This window comes from Hemiscyllium ocellatum, chromosome 2 (genome assembly GCF_020745735.1).
Source record: "Hemiscyllium ocellatum isolate sHemOce1 chromosome 2, sHemOce1.pat.X.cur, whole genome shotgun sequence".
NCBI lineage: Eukaryota > Metazoa > Chordata > Chondrichthyes > Orectolobiformes > Hemiscylliidae > Hemiscyllium > Hemiscyllium ocellatum.
The window spans coordinates 138,362,265-138,378,963 of record NC_083402.1 but is presented as its reverse complement, the minus strand read 5'-3'; the positions used below and the strand labels follow the sequence as shown (position 1 = coordinate 138,378,963).

General features: G+C 40.7%; 1 protein-coding gene across 2 annotated transcripts in view; it reads left to right on the top strand.

The window, feature by feature from the left end:
- The window catches only part of tnksa (tankyrase, TRF1-interacting ankyrin-related ADP-ribose polymerase a), a 157,149-nt gene that overhangs the window by 81,074 nt on the left and 59,376 nt on the right, over positions 1 to 16,699 (top strand). For both annotated transcript variants that reach the window (XM_060840510.1, XM_060840501.1), the window contains 2 exons: positions 10,212 to 10,306; positions 16,472 to 16,538. In XM_060840510.1, the coding sequence (XP_060696493.1) occupies positions 10,212 to 10,306; positions 16,472 to 16,538 (162 nt within the window). The remainder of the gene's footprint in view (positions 1 to 10,211; positions 10,307 to 16,471; positions 16,539 to 16,699) is intronic.

The following is a 16,699-nucleotide window of genomic DNA, read 5'->3' as shown; positions in this document are numbered from 1 at the left end:
GTATAGTTAGTAAGTTTGCAGATGACACCAAAATTGGAGGTATAGTGGAGAGTAAAGAAGGTTACCTCAGAGTACAGTGGGATCTTGATCAGATAGGCCAATCAGCTGAGGAGTGGCAAATGGAATTTAATTTAGACAAATGTGAGGTGCTGCATTTTGGAAAAGCAAATCAGAGCTGGACTTACATTAAGTGTATAAGATGCTGGGGAGTGTTGCTGAACTAAGACCTTGGAGTGCAGGTTCATAGTTCATAGAGTCATAGAGATGTACAGCATGGAAACAGACCCTTCAGTCCCACCCGTTCATGCTGACCAGATATTCCAACCCAATCTAGTCCCACCTGCCAGCACCCGGCCCATGTTCCTCCAAACCCTTCCTATTCATATACTCGTCCAAATGCCTCTTAAATGTTGTAATTGTAACAGCCTCCACCACTTCCCTTGGCAGCTCATTCCATACATGTACCACCCTCTGTGTGAAAAAGTTGCCTCGTAGGTCTCTTTTATATCTTTCCCCCCTCACTCTAAGCCTATGCCCTCTAGTTAATAAAGGAAAGCATACCAAACGCCGCCTTCACTATCCTATCTACCTGCAACTCCACTTTCAAGGAGCTATGAACCTGCACTCCAAGGTCTCTTTGTTCAGCCACACTCCCTGGACCTTACCATTAAGTGTATAAGTCCTGCTAAGATTTGCTTTCCCAAAATGCAGCACTTCGCATTTATCCTTGAAAGTAGATTTGCAGGTAGATAGGTTAGTGAAGAAAGCATTTGGTATACTTTCCTTTATTGGTCAGAGCATTGAATATAGGAGTTGGGAGGTCATTTTGTGGCTGTACAGGACATTGGATAGGCCACTTTTGGAATATTGTGTGCAATTTTGGTCTCCTTCCTATCGGAAGCATGCTGTAAAACTTGAAAGGGTTCAGAAAAGATTTACAAGGATGTAGCCAGGGTTGGAGGGTTTGAGCTATAGGGAGAAGCTGAATAGGCTGGAGCTGTTTTCCCTGGAGCATCGAAGGTTGAGAGGTGATTTTTTTTGGAGGTTTATAAAACCTTAGGGGCAGGGATACGAAAAATAGACAAGGTCTTTTTCCCTGGTGTGGGAGCGTCCAGAACTAGAGCGAATAAGTTCAGGGTGAGAAGTGAAAGGTTTAAAAGGGACCTAAGGGGCACTTTCTTCTCACACAGGATGGTTTGTGTATGGAACGAACTGCGAGTGGAGGCTGGTACAATTACAACATTTAAAAGGCATCTGGATGGGTATTTGAATAGGAAGGGTTTGGAGGGATATGGGTGAAGTGCTGACAAGTTGATTAGATTATGTTAGGGTATCTGGGCTGGACTGAAGAGTCTATCTCCCTGCTATACATTTCTGTGACTCCATTATGACACATTGGACGTAAATTTAGCCCTCCTGATTCTAGACCGACAACTGAGTTGTGGTTTGGCAAATGGAAATCATTGTGCAATGTTAGAAGTCATTGTAGAGCTTCCTTAGAAATTCAGTATCTTCAAATCTAGTATTTGACTATCCCTGAATTTGTTTAGTATCAGAAAGGAAAACCCTTCTTGAAGGGTTGAGTTATTGTCTACCTGGAGCAGCAGTTAACATTTTATATTGAAACATCTTCCAGAGGCAGGCTATTTGGTCACTGATGTGGAAGCTCTCTTCATAGTTGAATTCTCGTTGTTCTGAGAAGTTAATATACTAGTTTGTTGGGGCAAGTATAATCTGGGAAAGCAGAATTATTTCTTTCTTCCATGTCGATGGTGAACAAGCTCTGGAAAGTTACGTCCATTCAACATGTCTGACAATGTCAGAAAGATAAGACCCTCATTCAGTTAATATAATCTTGAATCATTTAAAGTTCAAACAATTACGAATTGCCAAGCAATGATCAAGAAGCTACCCATCTCCCCTTGGAATTCACTGGTATTACTTAAAAAGGCTGAATGTCCCACTATAAACATCCTGATGATTTAACATTGATCAGGAGCTGATCTGGACCAGCTGTATAAATAAATTGATGGCCTCGTGTCTTATTGGTTAGCACAGCTGCTTCACAGTGCCAGGTACGCTGGTTTGATTCCACAGTCAGACAACTGTCTGTGCGGCGTTTGCACATTCTCCCCATGTCTGTGTGTTTCCTCCGGATGCTCCACTTTCCTTCACAGTCCGAAGATGTGCAAGTTAGATGGATTGGCCAATGCTAAATTCCCCATAGTGTCTGCAAGGATGGACAGGCTAGGTCGATTAGCCATGGGCGATGCAGGGTTACAGAGGTAGAGTAGGAGATTGGTCTGGTTGGGATGCTGTACAGAGATGAAGGGCTTTTGCCCGAAATGTTGATTTTCCTGCTCCTCAGATGCTGCCTGACCTGATGTGCTTTTCCAGCCCCACTCTAATGTAGCTTCTGATTTCCAGCATCTGCAGTCCTCACTTTTGCCTATGCTGTACATAGAGTCAGTATGGATGTGATGGGCCAAATCGCCTGTTTCCACACTGGGCATTCTATGATTCTACAAGAGCAGATTCTACAAGGAGGCTTGGAATTCTGTATCAATTCATCCCCTAAATTCCCAGAGCTTGTTCACCAATTACAAGGATGACGTCAGGAGTGTAATGGAACACTTTTCACTTTCCTGGATTAGTGCTGCTCTTAAAAACAGCAGATACCACTCATAACGTCAACACTATCCAAGTCAATAGACAATAGGTCCAGTAGAAGGCCATTCTGCCCTTCGAACCTGCACCACCATTCAATATGATCATGGCTGATCATCCTTAATCAGTATCCTGTTCCTGCCTTATCTCCATAACCCTTGATTCCACTATCCTTGAGAGTTCTATCCAACTCTTTCTTAAATGAATCCAGAGACTGGGCCTCCACTGCCCTCTGGGGCAGAGCATTCCACACAGCCACCACACTCTGGGTGAAGAAGTTTCTCCTCATCTCTGTCCGAAATGGTCTACCCCGTATTTTTAAGCTGTGTCCTCTGGTTCGACACTCACCCATCAGCGGAAACATGTTTCCTGCCTCCAGAGTATCCAATCCTTTAATAATCTTATATGTCTCAATCAGATCCCCCCTCAGTCTTTTAAACTCAAGGGTATACAAGCCCAGTTGCTTCAGTCTTTCAGTGAAAGGTAGTCCTGACATTCTAGGAATTGACTTCGTGAACCTACGCTGCACTCCCTCAATAGCCAGAACATCTTTCCTCAAATGTGGAGACCAGTACTGCACACAGTACTCCAGGTGTGGTCTCACCAGGGCCCTGGAGAACCTCTTTGCTTCTATACTCAATCCCTCTTGTTATGAAGGCTAGCATGCTATTAGCCTTCATCACTACCTGCTGTACCTGCATGCTTACCTTCATTGACTGGTGTACAAAAACACCCTGATCTCTCTGTACTGCCCCTTTACCTAAATTGATTCCATTGAGGTAGTAATCTGCCTTCCTGTTCTTGCCACCAAATGGATAACCATACATTTATCCACATTAAACTGCATCTGCCATGCATCTGACCACTCACCTAACCTGTTCAGGTCACCCTGTAATCTCCTAACAACCTCCTCACATTTCACCTTGCCACCTGGCTTAGTATCATCAGCAAATTTGCTAATGTTATTACTAATACCATCTTCTATATCATGAACATATTTTGTAAAAAGCTGTGGTCCCAGCACTGTTCCCTGCGGTACCCCACTGGTCACTGCCTGCCATTCCGAAATGGAGCCATTTATCACTACCCTTTGTTTCCTATCAGCCAACCAACTTTCAATCCAAGTTAGTACTTTGCCCCCAATACCATGCGCCCTAATTTTGCTCAGTTCGGGTGTTTGGCACCCCATTCATCACCTTCAACAATATCTGTCTCCACCCCTAGCATACAATGTCAGCAATGTTTGCCATCTGTAAGATGCATCGAAATTGCTCACTGTCCTTTTACAGCACTTTACAAACCTGTGACCTCCGTTAACAGGAAGGACAATGATAGCAGTGCCACTATCACCTGCTCTTCTCCTAGTTGCTCACCACTCTGCCTTTCATCGGGTCAGTATCCTCGAACTCTCTTCCTAACAGTACTGTTGGTTTACCTAACCTATATGGATTGCAATGGTTCAAGAAGGCAGCTCTCAGCTACCTTTAGGGCAGTTAGGGATGTGCAATAAATAATTGCTGATCTAGTTAGCGGCAACTGTATCCTGTGAACAAATACATTTTTTAATAACCTTATCTCATAAAAGCAGAAAATAAAGGTGTTAGTGCCTTCCAATAAATGTCCAATTCGTCTATTCTTTAGTTACTTAACCTATGCAATGCTAAATTTAAAAATGTCCTCCAAAATTGTGGACTTTCATGCACTTTCAGATTACTGTTGAAATTTGATTTTTGTGGAAAAACATATGGATCTGTAAACTTTGTTTTGCTTTGGTGTGGTTTATATCAAATATTGTTAGTGAACTGGGCGTTTTGAAAAAAAACAATGATGCAGTGAAACTTTTGTGTAAAAATAATAGAGGGCTACTTGAGAACAAAATTCTCTCATTTTCTAAGTGACATGAAGCTTGGCTTTCTTATTTGCACATTGGTAAATCATGTACACTTCCTGTTATCAGCAGTGGGACATAAAATCATACAGCATCATGCCAGTTCGTGCACCATTGTGGATCATTTAATTGTCATGACTTCTCAAAAAATGTCAGTCTTTGCTAAACTACATTTTTCAGGTCAGAAATTTGCATGATTGTATGTATTCGCACATTTTAAATGACTTCGTTTGCTTAACTTTGTGTTCTGCAATTCTGACATGGTACCAGATGGATTTGTTTACTATTTATTTTGAGGAAATTATATATATATTGTGCACTATGAACATTCTGTTGCTTTATTAATTAAGTAGTTTGTAAATGTAAGCAGGATAGTTTTTATGACATTTTATTTCTTAACTCTGGCAAATTGTCCAAAATTCCCAGCTTATGTCATTCTTGAAGGTTCCTGGGATCAAATTTCATCTTTTCATTAGTTTATACGGTTTGTTTAGAGCTCTATTTGAATTTTGGTTCCGTTTACTTTTGCATAGGATCTACTCTGATACATGTTATTGTACTCTTCACTGGGCAATGTAGTCTTAACTAGCTCGCCGTTCGGTCTTTGAGAAGTCTCCAGTAAACACATCAAGTAGCTAGATGTAGTGGGGAGATTTGTTAGTTCTATTTTGGGAGCCTGTAAACTAATGGGGAGAGGTTCCTAAGCAATGGTAAAAATAGAATGACAGGATGGTTCTGCATCAGAAAAGAGCAATTTGGTTAGAAACAGCAGGCAAGGGCTTAGCAGAGGACGAGGTGAGATTGAAGAATTAATCTGCATTTGTTTCAATGCAAGGGATCTTGCGGGTCGGACTGATGAACTCAGAGCATGTATGGGAACGTGGGACTTGGATGTCATAGCTATCACAGAAACTTGGCTGAGGAAAGGACAGGACTGGAAGCTCAATGTTCCACATTTTAGATCTTATGGGAAGAATAGAAAGAGGCAAGAGAAGAGGGGGAGTGGTATTTTTGATTAAGGAAAACATCATTACTGTCACTAGAGAGGATATTTCTGAGATATCATCCAGTGAAGCTATATTAGTAGAAATAAGAAAGGTATGATCACCTTGATGAGATTGTATTGCAGCCTTCCCGATAGTCAGAGGGAAGTTAAAGAATAAATATGTAGAGAGCTCTCAACTATTTGTAAGAATATAATAGGGGATTTTAACTTTCCAGACATTGACTGACTGGGACTGCAATAGTGTTAAGGCGAAGCCTGACATTTGGTGGGTAAGTTGTTGGCAGGGATTCTGAAAGAGAGGATTTACATGCATTTGATGAAGCAAGGACTGATTATGGATAGTCAGCATGGTTTTGTGTGAGGAAATAGTGTCTTGTCAACTTAGTCATTGAGTCATAGTTTGAGGAATTAACCAGAAAGATTGAGGGCAGAGTGGTAGATATATGGACTTTAGTAAAGTCTTTGATAAGGTTCCTCATGGTAGACTAATTAATAATGTTAGATCACATAGGATTCGAGGAGAGCTTGCTAATTGGGTATAAAATTGGCTTTGTGGAAGGAGACAAGATGGTGGTAAAGGGCTGTTTTTTGGACTGGAGGACTATGACCAACAGTGTTCCACAGCGATCAGTACAGGGTCCACTTTTGTTTGTTGTTGATGGAGGCATTGCTAGTACGTCGCTGATGACGCCAAAATTGGTGCTATCGCAGACAATGAAAAAGGCTATCTACGATTACAAAGAGATCAAAGTTTGTGCGAAGATTTGTAGCCCGGGTGCTTATTGTAGTGGTTCTGTTCGCCGAGCTGGAAGTTTTTGTTGCAAACGTTTCGTCCCCTGGCTAGGAGACATCATCAGGGCTGTGGAGCCTCCTGCGAAGCGCTTCTTTGATGTTTCTTCCGGCATTTATAGTGGTCTGTCCTTACCGCTTCCGGGTGTCAGTTTCAGCTGGAAGAAATAAATGCCGGAAGAAACATCAAAGAAGCGCTTCGCAGGAGGCTCCACAGCACTGATGATGTCTCCTAGCCAGGGGACGAAACGTGTGCAACAAAAACTTCCAGCTCGGTGAACAGAACCACTATTACAAAGAGATTTTGATCATTTGAGTCAATAGGCTGAGGATTGGTAGATGGAATTTAATTTGTATAAATAAATGCAAGGTATCGCAACTTGGTAAAACAAACTTGTACAATTGATAGTGGGACCTGGGGTAGTTTTGTAGAACAGAGATGTAGGGGTTCAAGGTACATATAATGCTTTGAAATTTGTATCATGAGTATTTAGTACATTTGCCTTCAATGCTCAGATCTTGGAGTTGAGACACTTGAGGTTTTACAGGATGTTGGTGAGGCCTCTCCTGGAGTACTGTGTGCAGTCCTAGTTGCCGTGCCATAGGAAGCATATTATTAAATTGCAGAGGGTTCAGAAAAGATTTACCAGGATGTTGCCAGGAATGGAGGGTTTGAGTTATTAAAAATAGGTGGAACTCTTATTTTTGTTTTGCCCCCTCTGGAGTGTAGGCGGTTGAGGGGTGGTCTTATTGAGGTTTATAAAATAATGAGTGGCATAGATAAGGTGAATACCCAGGTTCTTTTCCCTCAGGTGAGGGAGTTGAAGACTAGGAGCATATTGTTAAGTTGAAAAGAAGGAGAAAGTTTTAAAAAGGACACAAAGGGCAACTGTCTTTTTGTACAGAGTGGTGAGTGTGTGGAATGAAATGCCAGTGGATGTAGGTGCAGTTACAGCATTTAAAAGACATTTGGATGAGTACATGAATGGGAAAGGTTTGGAGGAATATGGTCCAAAGCCAGGCTCGCGGGATTAGTTTAATTTGGGGACATGGTCAGGGTGGACTAGTTGTTCCGAAAGTTCTGTTTCCATGCTGTGTGACCCAAATGAAGCTGTTGCTATGTTTTGGATATAGGGATGGCAGAAATGGATAGTAATTATAGAGAAATATTAAGACTCTTGAAATTTTACTGCAAAACAAAATCATTCAGCTATTAACTTGCAGTTTTAAGATATTCTGTACTTCATAATCTCAATTAGTCTGAGTTTTAAATTTTCTCAAACATTTTCTCTCTTTGCTCAGCGAGTCGTGAGTTCATGGAATGCCCTGCCAGAAGCAGTGGTGGACTCACCCTCTTTTTGGGCATTTAAACGGGCATTGGATAGGCACATGGAAGATAGTGGGCTAGTGTAGGTTAGGTGGGCTTGGATCGGCGCAACATCGAGGGCCAAAGGGCCTGTACTGCGCTGTATTTTTCTATGTTCTATGTTCTACACTGGAATTCTTAATTTCCCCCGGTTCAGCAACATTTAAATCTGGAAACAGGTGCAGTCTTTTGGTTTGTTTTAATTCTGTCAGTATTTGGCATTTATTGGCAAAGTAACCATATCACTGCTACATCAACTTCTTGGATTATTTTTGCTTCAGATTCTGTCATTTTTCAAACTTATTTACACATTTTTTTTCCTGACACTAAATATGCTGGACACTTGCCATTTGCTTAAATCATCACTAGATTTGTTTTGTTTTTCTAAAAGTATTGTTCTTACAGGAAAAAAATGAAATTGTATTGGAAAGAATAAAATTTAAGTGATTTTTAAAATTAGTTCTACAGATTTTGAATCTGTGTGGTGCTACAGATTTTAGATTGTGAAACAGAATTCAACTGAAAAAGGCTGTTTTCCTCTGTTTGTCATAGTTTAGGTCCCTCAATATCTCTCCTTCTCAAAGATTGAGTTTGCAGATGAGTAACAGCTACTGTGCAATTGTTAATTTGTTGACCTAGTTAAGTTAGCATTAGTAATTTCTAACTGTACTGGCATGTGAGTGCACCCATGCTTGGTTTGAAAAGAGGATTGCATTAGTGCACTGTATTAAATCATGACAGCTGATATAAAACGTTGTGGAATATGTTGCTCATTAGAGAATGTAATTGTGGCTAATGTTATCTTAATTACAAAGCAAAAAATATCAATCTCAGGTTTTTTTTACTGCAGTGGTACCAATGACAGATGATATCAATATAAACAGTTACATGGCAGACCTGTTTAATTATCAAAATTACTTAACACCTTAGGCTATTTATCACATTTTTAAAAAAAATGTTTTCTAATAAGATCAGAATATCTGAACTTAAATGCAATTAACAACATGTCTTGCACATGTATTAAGCTGTATGGTAAATGTTTCCCTTCTGTCTGGTGTTAATTTGCCACTGTGGATCTCCTAACTATTGTAGAACCTGCCTGATTTTCAATAGAAAGCAAGTTAAGTAGATATAATATCGGACTATTTGCTCCACTAGATTATCAACAAGCATTTCCCCCTATCAAGCACAGAATTGTTCTAGTGTGGAAAGAGAGCGTTCAACCCATCCTATCTTCACCAGCTTTTAAGAATTTCAACTTTGCGTCAATCTCCTGCCTTCTCATGTAAACCTGCAGTTTGTTTCTATGTAAATAATTATCCAATTCCCTCTTGAATGCTTCAATTGAAACTACCTCCATCGCACCTCCAAGCAATGCATTGGTTTTGGAGGAGGAAAAGTTTTTCTCTCCTCACATTTGCTACCTTCACAAAATATTTCAAAACTGTGCCCTCTGTTTCCTGATCTGTTAAATAATGGGAATAGTATCTCCCCATGTACTCTGTTGAGACTTCTCATGATACTCAAAATTTTCAAATCCCCTGTTGCCTTCTTCTTTCAGAGGATAACTGTTTCTGCTTCTTCAATCTTCCCTCATCCTTGGAATCATTCTCATAACCCTCTTCTGCCCTCTCTCTAGTGCATTTGCATCCCTGCTTTGAAGTGGCACCCAGAACTGTACATAACGTATGTTAGCTGTCACAGGAATGTGAATACAAAACTATTAATTTTAGTATCTTATGTAAGTTCTTCATAACCTCCCTGCTCTTGTACTCTATGCCCCTGTTTATGAAGCCTAGCATACTATGTATATTAACAGCTGTCATTTTCTGTCCACCTTCTCTTAGTGATTTATGTACATATGTCTCTCAGGTCTCTCTGCTCCTCTGCACCTTTTAGAATAGTATATTTTATTTTGTAGTGTCTCGTTCTTCTTTGTTACCAAAGTGTATCATCTCAGACTTCTCCACATTGAACTTCATCTACCACCTATCAGTTTGCTCCAACTTGTTGAAGTTTTGCACTGTCCTCGCAGGTTACATTTCTCCCAAATTTTGTGCTGTCCACAAACTTTAAAATTGTCCCTTTTTAGATCAGGCAATTTATATTTTTTAATATATATCTGAAAAAAGTAAGGGTCCCAGTACTGATGCCTTGGGAAATCCCACTGTAAACCTTTCAGGATGATAATTACCCATTAACCATTACTCTGTTTTCTTCCTTCAGCCACTTTTGAATCCTTATCCCTTTTATTGTATAATTTTGTACAGTCAGTGTAAGATGTAGAATTTCTCATTTTATGTTATGGTAAATGTCCACAATCAACAGTTTGAAGGGAACTTACAAAATTGAAGACTGAAATATTAAATTCTGTTAGGCTATTAATGCCTAATGCAAACAGTATGTAGAAATTACTTAGTTGCTTTCAAGGTTTTTTGTCAAAAATGTTACCATTTATGCTAATTTTTTTCTTAATTGTTGGTTATTGCTTCCAGTCTACTCCTCTGCACCTGGCTGCTGGTTACAATCGTGTCCGGATTGTTCAACTCCTTCTCCAGCATGGGGCTGATGTACATGCAAAAGATAAAGGGTCAGTTGAAGGCTGAATTTAATGTGGTGTGGTATAGTATGCTTTCATGACATTGGCTCTGAATAGTTAAATGCCATTTGAACTGCTTGGGATGTCAACTGTTAATTTAAGGAGGTCAGGTACAATGAAAAACATGCTCTTATATTCATTCTTAGTCTTGTAGAAGATATTTTCTCTCAAGCTCACCATTTTTAAAAAATACATTTTGCTGTCTGCATTTTTCTGCAGACAATAACAGCAGTGTGTTAAGTGGAATGAAACTGCAATACAGCCTTAAAGTGTAAGCACTCAGTCCACTGACTTGTCACAGAGCTTTATCTCTACAATCTTTCCATAAATCCAGCACAATTTTGAATCCAATTCTCTATTGCAGTTCACTTGAAATTTACTTTTGATGTTTAAGAAAACTTGCCAATAATGTCTCTCTCCTGTATGAGACAGGCTTCATTGTGCAGTTTTCTGGAGGTGTAGCATTGAAATGTTTGAAATAATCCTCTCTCCAATCTCTGTTGCTGTGCTGGAAAGTAAAATATAAGTATTGTGTGAACAGAAGTTACTACTTTTTATTAAGACGAACATCCATGTCTGTCTGATATATTGAGGGAGAAATTGACATTTTTGAAGTTTAATTAGTACTATCTAACATAAAGAATATTAAAACAAATGTCCTAATGGTGCAGCATTGCTGTTTTGAAATAGATTGATGTATATAATTGGGTGCTTAGCTACCTAATTTAAATAAGGTTTAAATATGATTGAGGAGAAAGTGGGTTTTAGTTTGTGTATGGTCTGCATTGACTGTGGCCTAAAAGCAAAAATTTAAATGTTTCTGATAGAATATGGAACACAGAAGATTTGCCTAATTTTTCATAACTGTTGAGGTTCCTTTTTTAGACCTCAAACCAGAGTGAGAGACAGGCGGTAACATGGCCTTCAGTTGTCTTTATTAAGAGAACTTGCTGTTAGTCTCTGAGCTGAAGCTACAGCATTGAGTCGAAGTGGCTTTTTTATATCTTATCTTAACAGACAGCTCATTAATATGATCAACACTTTCAGTTCATTAATGTGCCTAACATTTACAGAATGCACTTATCAGTTCATTGAAAAGTACTTGAAACTGACCAATTCAGACAGGTGAGTGTTGTCTGTTCAGTTAAGTGACGAGACTGTGGTGCTGGAAAAGCACGACAGGTCAGGCAGCATTCAAGGAGCAAGAGAATCAACATTTTGGGCAAAAGCCGTTCGCCAGGAATGAGGCCTTGTGAGCCAAGAGGGTGGAGAGATAAATGGGAGCAGTGTGGGGCTGGGGGTAAGGTAGTTGAGAGTGCAATAGGTAGATGAAAGTGGGGGTAATGGTGATAGGTCGGAGAGGAGGGTGGAGCGGGTAGGTGGGAAAGAAGGTGGACATTTAGGACAAGTCAAGAGGGTGGTGCTGATTTGGAAGGTTGGATACGGTGGAGGGAAGGGAAATGAGGAAACTGGTGAAATCTGCATTGATCCCGTCAGCTGGAGGGTCCCAAGGCGGAAGATGAGGTGATCTTATCCAGGTGTCAGGTGGTTAATGTGTGGCAATGGGTTAAGTGGTTTAGACCAAATGTAAAACACTCTGCAGTTGCCTCTTGCTTTGCGCTGAAGGGCTTTTACTATGTTAAACGGTCACATGTTCCTGCTCTCTTTAGTTCCCTTTTTATCTTTATCTTGTTGCCACTGGAAACTTTGATTCTGATCTAATGAAATTTCCCTGATTCAATTCATTCTCCCCTTTTTATTCTTTCCTGCCCTGTGAAATTCTGCTGAGCCCCACAGAAAGGCTGATCAGACTTACCATTCATAAATTATTGTGTAAAAAATGAGGTCTGCAGATGCTGGAGATCACAGCTGCAAATGTGTTGCTGGTCAAAGCACAGCAGGTTAGGCAGCATCTCAGGAATAGAGAATTCGACGTTTCGAGTGGCCAAATCTGATGCTTCCAAGAATGCTAAGTGATTTGAGGATGGAAATTGCAGAGGCACTGTCACTGATCTTCCAATGTGTGATTTTTAACTTTGTCCATCCCAGTCCATCACCAGCTCCTCCACATAATGATCTTTCAGTTCTCTTTAGATATAAATGTTAATTTGAGATTATAGAATTGCCAGTGTATTAGATTAGATTACCTACAGTGTGGAAACAGGCCCTTCGGCCCAACAAGTCCACACCAACCTGCCGAAGCGCAACCCACCCATTCCCCTACATTTACCCCTTTTCCCTAACACTATGGGCAATTTAGCATGGCCAATTCACCTGACCTGCACATCTTTGGACTGTGGGAGGAAACCGGAGCACCCGGAGGAAACCCACGCAGACACAGGGAGAACGTGCAAACTCCACACAGTCAGTCAGCTGAGGCGGGAATTGAACCCAGGTCTCTGGCGCTGAGAGGCAGCAGTGCTAACCACTGTGCCACCATGCCGCCCATTAGTTAAAAAGATGAGGATAAACACTAAATCAGTGAATGTAATACTTGGGAAATCTTTCAAAAATGATACTTAAGGACAAAATTAATATAGTTGTCTGTTAATTTTAGATTAATTAGAACAATCAGATTTATTAGATTTATTAAAGGCAAGTCAAGCCCAAATGCAAGAACATGAAATAGAAGTCGACTATTCGGCGGTTCGAGTTTGTTCTGCTGGAGGGTTGTTTTTCAGACTGGAGGCCTGAGGCCTGTGACCTATGGAGTGCCACAAGGATGAGTGTTGGGCCCTCTACTTTTTGTCATTTACATAAATGATTTGGATATGAACATAAGAGGTACAGTTAAGTTTGCAGATGACACCAAAATTGGAGGTATAGTGGACAGCAAAGAGGCTTACCTCCGATTACAACAGGATCTTGACCAGATGGGTCAATGGGCTGAGAAGTGGCAGATGGAGTTTAATTCAGATAAATGCGAGGTGCTGCATTTTGGGAAAGCAAATCTTAGCAGGACTGATACATTTAATGGTAAGGTCCTTGGGAGTGTTGCTGAACAAAGAGACCTTGGAGTGCAGGTTGATAGGATAGTGAAGAAGGCGTTTGGTATGCTTTCTTTTGTTGATTAGAGTATTGAGTACAGGAGTAGGGATGTCATGTTGTAGCTATACAGGATATTGGTTTGGCCACTGTTGGAATATTGTGTGCAATTCTGGTCTCGTTCCTACCGGAAAGATGTTATGAAACTTGAAAAGGGTTCAGAAAAGATTTACAAGGATGTTACCAGGGTTGGCAGATTTGAGCTATAGGGAGGCTGAACAGGCTAGGGCTATTTTCCCTAGAGCGTCGTAGGCTGAGGCGTGACCTTAGAGGTTTACAAAATTGAGGGGCATGGATAGGGTAAATAGGCAAAGTCTTTTCCCTGGGGTCAGGGAGTCCAGAGCTAGAGGGCATAAGTTTAGGTTGAGAGAGGAAAGATATAAAAGAGACCTACAGGGCAACGTTTTCACAGTGTTGTATGTGTATGGAATGAGTTGCCAAAGGAAGTGGTGGAGGCTGGTAAAAGTGCAACATTTCAGAGGCATTTGGATGGGTAATATGAATAGGAATGGTTTAGATATGGGTTGGTTGCTGGCAGGTGGGACTAGATTGTGTTGGGATATCTGTTCGGCATGGACGGGTTGGACCGAAGGATCTGGTTCCCTGCTGTACATCTCTATGACACTATTCAGTAAGATTATGCTGATCCATGTGTTCCAAATGCCATATTTCCCTATGTCCCAGTAGCCTTCATTGCCCTCCTAACTACTGTCTATCCATCTATGTCTTAAAAATACCCATTTACCCCAATTCCACTGCCTTCTGAGGCAGAGAGTTCCAAAGTCATGCAACCCTCAGAAAAAAAGGTTCTCTGCGTTCCTGTCCTGGAAGGGCAACCCCTGATTTTAAAGCACTGCGCTCTTTCCCCCCGCCTTCCCTCTGAGTCTGGACTGACTCAGAAGCAGAAACATCTTTTCCATGGCCACCTTGTCAAGGCTGTGCAGGATCTTCTAAGCTGTAGGAGCTCCACCTAACCAATCTATCTTTGCAAGTCAGCTTGTTCGTTCTACATATCAATCTAATGGCACCTTTGTGCCATCCTCAATGCATTTACATCCTTCTTTGGTTAAGGAGCTAAAACTGTACACAGTATTTGACATGTGTTCTCACCCATGCCCAGTACAACTAAAACATAACATCCTTAATTTTATGTTCAATTTGTCTTGTAATAAAGGAAAGCATCCCATTGGTACAGTTGAAACTTGATTATCCGATCGTGATGGACGAGCACTATTTCGTTCAGATCATCGATTATTCAGTAAATCGATTAAATGCCTTTCCTCTGGGGCTCGGTGTTTTAAAGTCTGTTCCCTGTTCAGGAGACTGCAGCAGCACACAGCAGCGAGACCCCAGCCCCTAGCAGAAAGCATGCAAGCCACCACCCTACACACACACACACACACACACACACACACACACACACACACACACACACACACCCCTTCTTCCCCCCCCCCCCCACCCCCCCAAACACACACACACACACACACACACACACCCCGTCCACCCCTGGTCTCTCTCTGGGTCATCTGCTCTGCACACCAACAACAAGACTGCTGCTGCTGCCTATGTGGGGTAAGTCTTTTTTTAACTGCAACTTTTTGACAGGTTCCATGTTTGCCATGCACAGGACAACATTGGAGAGATTATTCCTGGGAAGCGGTGTTCGGGGGGGTGGGTGAGGTTTGGTTAGAGTACACCCCTTTGTAGAACTCCAGGGAATGTGTGGGGGGAGAGAGAGCAGGACGTCAATCATTTGGAGACGGTACCTGTTTAATCACTAAACAAAAGACGAGATCACTGTTGGAAGCACGTCTTTGATGTAATGTTTCTATTGGGACCTCGAGATCTCCTTCAGATAATCTGATTTTCGGATAATTGGTATTCGGATAGTCGAGTTTCCTCTGATTCCTGACTACGTGCTCGACCTGCATATTGGTCTATTTGTGACTTATGTATCAGAACACCTAAATCCTTTTGCAACTCAGAACTAACTTAATTAAATATCTTGATGAGGTAACAGAGCACATTCAGTGGTGGAGTTTCAAAAGGCCTTTGCTGGAGTGTGATTTAACAGTCTTGTCAGCAAAGTTGAAACCTATGGAATAAAAGGGATAGTGGGAGATGGTTACAAAATTGGCTGAGTGACAAGAAGCACAGTATAGTAATGAACATCTTGTTAGAAGGTTACAGAAGGTCTCCTCCGAGGCCAGTACTAGTAACACTGCTTTATCTTGAAGTATATTAATGACCTGCTCTTGGGAGTGCAGAGTACAGTTTCAGATTTTGGAAATGATCTAAAACTTGGAAGCAGTATTAATTCTGGGAAGGATACTGATAGATTTAAAGTGGAAATAGTCAGATTGTTGCAAAGTGTGAACATATGTCAGGTGAGATTTATTGCAGAGGATTGTAGTATGATTCATTTAGATTGGAGAAATAAGGAAAATAAAAAGTAAGGGATCCACTTATAAAGTGGAGCAGAGGAACATGGTTGTAACTGTGAATGAATCATTGAAGGCAGCATGGCAGGTGGGAAAGTGGCAAATAAGGCATTTGAAATTCTGGGTTTTATTCTAAATCGTCAGAATACAGAAGTGAGGAGGTTATAGTCAACATTTTTATAACACTGATTCATCTGGAGTTGTGTGTCCAGCTATGGGTGCCATGCTTTAGAAAGGATGTGAAATCACCAGGGAAGATATAGAAAAGATTTACAAGTATGGTTCCAGGGTAGAAGATCTTCAGTTAAACGGATTGATTGAAGAATAGAACTTTCAGACTAGACCTGATGGAGGTGCTCAAAACGATTACAATTATAAACTGATTAGATGGAAGAGACAAGAAGCTCAGATTACTATAACTTCTGTCTCTTGGTCAATCACTTGAACTGCAATCTCTTTGAGATATCTGAAGTCCATTAATATCCATAGAATTGCTGCCTCTGAAGAAGAGGGCAAGGAGAAAGTTGTGTGTGAAATTCCATGAAAATACTGCAATGGAATTTGAAATCCATAAGATTCCTTTCTCAAAACAAAATTGTTTAAGAGCATTCTTTTATATATTTTAATACATAAAGTCCTTTCGCTGACCTCTGCTTTCTCCCCTTAGTGGCCTTGTTCCCCTTCATAATGCTTGTTCATATGGCCATTACGAAGTCACTGAACTTCTGCTTAAGGTAAGATCAGCCACCATTCATTTAAGGTTTCAAATCATGAGTATTAATTACATGGGAATTGACATGTTTAAAACATTGTATTAGGTTTTGTTTAACTTACTAAGTGTGAAATAAGTACATATGTTTTCTTGTCCACTGTATACAATTCTGAGACTTAGTTG